This window comes from Mycetomoellerius zeteki, unplaced genomic scaffold, assembly GCF_001594055.1.
Source record: "Mycetomoellerius zeteki isolate Tzet28-1 unplaced genomic scaffold, Tzet1.0 scaffold95, whole genome shotgun sequence".
Lineage (NCBI taxonomy): Eukaryota > Metazoa > Arthropoda > Insecta > Hymenoptera > Formicidae > Mycetomoellerius > Mycetomoellerius zeteki.
In genome coordinates this window covers 690139-696471 of record NW_017257990.1, presented here as the reverse complement: position 1 = coordinate 696471, position 6333 = coordinate 690139, and the positions used below count along the sequence as shown (strand labels likewise).

General features: G+C 28.7%; 1 protein-coding gene across 1 annotated transcript; it reads right to left on the bottom strand.

Annotated features, from left to right (window-relative positions):
* Positions 1 to 2519: 2519 nt before the first annotated feature.
* On the bottom strand, positions 2520 to 5645 carry Trmt112 (tRNA methyltransferase subunit 11-2). The gene is made up of 3 exons (XM_018460541.1): positions 5410 to 5645; positions 4580 to 4681; positions 2520 to 2924 (listed from the first exon to the last, which is right to left on the bottom strand). Exons 1-3 carry the CDS (start codon positions 5485 to 5487, stop codon positions 2730 to 2732), a joined length of 375 nt encoding a protein of 124 aa, XP_018316043.1. The 5' UTR covers positions 5488 to 5645; the 3' UTR covers positions 2520 to 2729.
* Between the last annotated feature and the right edge of the window lie 688 nt (positions 5646 to 6333).

The window sequence follows — 6333 nt, the reverse complement described above, 5'->3', positions numbered from 1 at the left end:
TTTTTTTTTCTTCGCTGCTACGCCCTGTCCACGTTTGTAGGGGCTGACAAGTAACACTACCCAAGTGCCACTCCGGGATTGACTTCTACCTATGCAGATTTTGTAAAGAATCGAAAAATATTTGATACGTATTTTTTTATTTCGGCAGACATGATGTTTTAAGGGCTGAAAATAGGGGTTGAAATATTAAATTTTTTAATAAACGGGTGTATTTCCGAATAATGCTGTTATGCGATCTAGCTGTAATTTGATATATTTATGTATTTTGATGTGCTTATTACGAATATGATAAAAAAAATTGTCGCCAAGGTCATTTTCAAGGTCAAAACTCAAAAAAATCGCCCAAAAATTTGTCATCAAATTTTGATTAAATTCTTGCCAGAAGAGCAATTTCTAATATCTTATTCTCAAGTCAGTCACTTGTTTTCAACTCTAATATATTAATTTTAATGTACACGGAGAAAAAAAACAAGTGAAATACAGTAGCAATTCATACACGTGCGGAGACAGTTTTACTGACTTGAGAATAAGATATTAGAAATTTGATGACAAATTTTTGATAAGAATTTTGACCTTGAAAATGACCTTGGCGACAATTTTTTTTATCATATTCGTAATAAGCACATCAAAATACATAAATATATCAAATTACAGCTAGATCGCATAACAGCATTATTCGGAAATACACCCGTTTATTAAAAAATTTAATATTTCAACCCCTATTTTCAGCCCTTAAAACATCATGTCTGCCGAAATAAAAAAATACGTATCAAATATTTTTCGATTCTTTACAAAATCTGCATAGGTAGAAGTCAATCCCGGAGTGGCACTTGGGTAGTGTTACTTGTTAGAAAGTTAATCTGCAAAAGTTCACCTGTCAATAAATTATTATATTCTTTACACAATAGATATACAAATAACTTTCTGATAGTTTACATTTAAATTTAAGACAATTTACACATATGTTATATATATGTATAAATCTTTTGTCAAAAGATATTTTTCGTATATCAATCACGTTATCTTGTATTCAAGGATAATATACACTAGGATATATTCTATTTCACTTATAATTTAATGTATTTCATTATAATATTGCTACAAGAGTTTGCTATGCTCCATAGCTGTAGTAAAACAATTGTATCAAAATGTTATGTTGCTAAAATGCTCTGATAAGAAGCGAGTAGATAATATTCGAGCGAACTATCTAAGTAGCAATATAAATGTGATGTAAATAAAAAAATGTTCAATATTAAGTATTGTAAATGATACAAGAAATTATATCTCATTGTCTTTATATATAGACATCTGTGCAATAAAATATTTGTAATCGAATTATACATACGACAATCTAATTTAAATAATTTACATATACAGGATGTCCCAGAAATAGGTGATCAAACTTTAGTATTCTACTGTTCCTAAGGATGAAAAAAGATCATATAAACAATAAGTCCGGAAATTCTTCCTTTTTGAGATAAAAATGCTTTTTGTTTGCGAGAGAATATTTTAAAGATTTGAAACTTACTTAAAGAAATTACTGAAAATGACTTCCTTGTGTTTCATGATATAGACGATGAGCTTCTCTGGAGTTTCCGTTAGCTCATCCATATATGAAATGAAGAACTGCTCACACTCGGCATTGAAATAAATTATCTTGGTAATATTATTTTAACTATGTAATGTGTTTAGATAGAACTTTACTACGATAAGCTGCCTTCGATGACAGTATTACTTGCTGTACCATAATATTTACTTCGTGTAATATTTATTCAACTTTTAAGATAAACAAAAAGTATACCTCAAAAAGGAAGAGTTTCCGGACCTACGTTTATAACTTTTTTATCTTTAGGGACGGTAGAAAACGATACCAAAGTTTGGCCACCTATTTTCTAGGACACCCTATATAATAAAAATTATCAATTTATAAATTATGTATATTAAATGAGACAAATTTTCTTTCTCTGATTTAACAAATTGTAAAAAAAAACCAGTTCTGTACGTTTTCTTTTTTATTTGGAACTTTAGAGTGCACGAAGTGCCACAACATAAACACAAAATAAATTCTTACTTTTTTGTAATTATTTTTATAATTCTAGCATTACTTTAGATAATTTTTGCCTATAAGTTTATTTTATACATTTTGTATAATTAATATCTGTTAAGCTTTATTTAATAATATACATAGAATAAGAAATAAATTTTTTAAAATCTATACTTATGACAATAAAATAAACTATAATTTTTTTCAATAATAACTTAAGGAAATTGCCAATGTGAGCCAGCATAAGATGTTTGATATGATAATAATGTTCGTGTATTCTAAAAATTCATTTTACATCATTATAATTTTATTATAAAAAAATATATTTTATATGCTTCATTTCTAATTAACACATTTTTAAATTATTTAAGATGGAAGCATATCAAAATTTTGACATACCTATACACGTGTGCAAGCACATTGTGCAAGCACAATGTGCTATTTATGTAGAATATATTAAATATAAATTGCTTTTTTACACCTTTATTAAAATATTAACTGTATCAATATAAAAAATAAAACTAATGACAAGATCTATGATACGGAAGCGTGTGTGTGTATGTGTGTGTGCGAGTGAGTGAGTGTGTGTACAATATTAACTAATTAAAGGAACAATGATGTAGGATAACTATAACTAGAGATACAATGGCAATAATAATATTCTTAAAATATTTGGTTCTGTTATTTAAACTTCATCTTCGTTTAAAAGCATGTTTGGAATGCCATCGTTGATGGGAAATTTTCTGCCGGATTCGGGACACAATAAATCTCCATTTATAACTTCGATTTCCAACAGAATATGATGAGCCATTTTCAGAAAATCTTCATTTGTCTCAAAGTCCTCTATTAGAATCTGAGGTAATTCACCAACATGTCCTATCTGTAATAAAATGCTCGTTAATATACTATAAAATACTTTTTACAGTATTTCAGTAGATTATATTATTAAAAAAATGATATTGTATATTAAGAATGGTTTCATAATATAATTTCAGGAATGAATTCAGGGCACAAAAAGAACATAAAAAGTTTGTACAAACATTTGTTCTATCTGACCTTGTTTCTAAATTAAGCCTGCGGTATACAATGCAGGATTGCTTGCATACTACTGTCCTGACAAACTTGTTGATTGCTACGCTGGAAATTATGTAGCCTGCTGGCTACGCTGCTGGCTGAATTTGCTGAATTTTTGTGATAAGTCAGGTACTATTTTTCTTATGATTTTGTGCTGGCTCATTGTGAAAGCCAATAATTAAAAACAATGCAATTGTATTTTTATGATGTGCCACAGTAGCAACAATCTACTTCATATTTACATATTCGGATACTCCTGTCAAGAGTCTTCTGTCAAACAATTTACTGTCAGCACCGCTGCCAACACGGCAACAAATTCAGCTAGCAATCCTGTAGAAAGAAAGCCATCGTGTGTTGCAGGCTTTACTCAGAAATAAGATTAAATAGAATAAATATTTATATGAACTTTTTATATTATTTTTGTATCCTAAATTAATTTCGGAAATTATGTCTACATGTTATGAAACACTGCGTGTGTGAGTACATGTACACAGAGTTGGGGAAGTTACTTTGTAAAAGTAATTAGTTACAGTCACAGTTTCTTTCTCTCAAAAAACAATTACAAGTTATTAACTCTGAAAAATAACTCGTTACAGTTACTAAAAAAATAATTTTCAGTTTTCTGTTTTCACAACAGAGCAGTACAGGTAACATCAAGGAAGGCTTCGATTGCGCACATCGCTAATTGACCAATTTAATATAAAACATTTTCATTGGTAGAAAGAGTGAAAAATTCTAGGCCGATATGAGTGGTGTGTGCAATCGGGACCTTCCTTAACATCGATATCATTAGGATCATCAAGAAAAAACTGGTTTACATTTACGGTTTACATTTGTTATAACTTTACTGGTTCATGTTACATAATTTTATTTAAAAAAATAAGAAACATAATTCTATGGCAAAGAATAGGAAACGTAATTGTATAGCAAAGACGTTCCTCTTGAAATTATATATACATATGATACATATGAAATTACATCAGCAATTTTAATTTGAACAGATTATCTTGATAAAAGGTGATACATTGATATATCTTGTATTGCAATGTAAATAAATTTTCATTATATTTTTTTTTATTTATAATTGTAATATATTTTGTATTATGATAGAATACACAAAATAAGTGTATACAAGACAAGTAAGATTTCATAAAATCTTGTCTTGTATCTTGAATCATATTGACAAAATTTCATATAGAATACTTCAAAATGTTTATATTTATCTTATTATTGTTTATATTTATGTTTTATTATTTGTAGGAGCATATTGGGGGCATACTGAAGCATGTGATATGAATAAATCTTTTAATATGCAAGGTAACTATTAAATTAGTTACTAGTTACTAAAAGAATGTAACTAACTTAAATTATAGTTACTAAAAAAAGGACTTTAACTATAACTTCGTTACAAGTAATGAATTATTTTCCAACCCTGATCATGTTTATATGAGATGACCTTACGCTCTCGGCAGCTTTCCATAGCACTGTCCAATCCAATTTTGGAATTATCCTAGCGATATATTCTGGATTAAAATCTACTTCGGATACTCTGATGTCTCGAGCCTGCAAAATTTTACGAATATTTTTAATAAGTATATATTTTTAATAAGTATAATAGTGAAATGAGGAAACTTCAAAATAAAATTGTATATTTTTCGGTTTTTAAGATAAGCATAATCTTGAAAGTAATAATACACAAGTAAATTTTAAGAAAAACTATAAAGAACGTGGTATTGAATCTCAACAACATCCTTAAAGAATAGCTTAAACCTGGACGACTATATTTAAAAACAAAAATACTATTATTAATTATGTTCACACACACACACACACACACACACACACACACACACACACACACACACACACACACACGCGCGCGCGCGCGTGCGCACATATTTATACACAGTAAAAAAATTAACATAGCTTTGGAATATTTTAATCTTTTTTTGTTAATTTGTATTAACTCAAAAAAAATATATTTTAAAAACATTTTAAGTTGGATTTAACTTTATTAAGTAAAACTGAAACTAAGTTGCAATGTTTTTGTGTCTTTGCATACTATTGTCTAATTAGTTATTATTTTATTCGAGTTTTCTGTGTGCAATTTAACAATGAGAGTGAAATATCATGTTAATAAAATAAACGTTATTTTGACCACATCGAAATAAGTTTAGTATACCAAATAATTTTCATAATGTATGATCGGACATTTCAATTATTCAAAATTTTTACATTCTAGATATGAATTGTAATTTATGTATTTTAACGTATAAGAAAAAATAGCTTACAACTATTTTGAGAGGATAGCCGACTGTTACCCCTTTCATAGCTCTAGATGTTAACATATTGTGCGTAAGAAGTTTCATATTTTTCTACAATAAGAAACTGACAGTGTAAATTATTTGCTCCACAATATAACACAGAGAAACAAAACGTGCACAGCTACTACCATAATACACCATAATAGATAGCCATAGACACAGTATAAACAGAGGAAAACCTGAGAGCGGCCATCCTGGCCAGTGTTGCGATTTCCTAAAGGGACTGTGCACAATGGACTAATGCTGGATTCACACTGCATCCGATTTTCGTACGACGCAATATAAGCGTAATTTGTATTTTTTATTTCAGCGAATCACATAAAAGTATTACGTATTTTTGTATTTAAAATTGAAAGGTTGAAAGATTTTTGTACTTTATATAATTGGAAATAATAAAGTTGATTGTGTCAATGTTAGTATTTAAAATACAAAATATTTTCATGTACTCCGAACAAACACAAAATACAAAATATATTTGTCTTATCAATACTGTTTTTCAAATAAAAGTATTTCAAATACATGCCCGGCTCTATCTATTAACAATGAATATCGGGACACAATCTCTTAATGCAAATGCTATTAGAGCGTTCCATTATATTGTATTATTCACTATCAGTATTGAAGATTTATGGTAAATGTAACGTGAACTATAAATTTTCAATACTCGTCGAATAACGGATAGCAGCCTAAAGTTTTCATCACAATTTCATTATTATTTGTCAATTTCCCAATAAAATTGAAAAATTGGAGATTTTTAAGCTTTTTGGTGAAAAACTAGAGATTTCTAGAGATTTTTGACGGCTAATTTTGAGATTTCTTCTATCAGCGAGTTGGCAACACTGGACAATTACAGTAGAAATATGAGGTCATTTACACGACACCCAAGAAGAC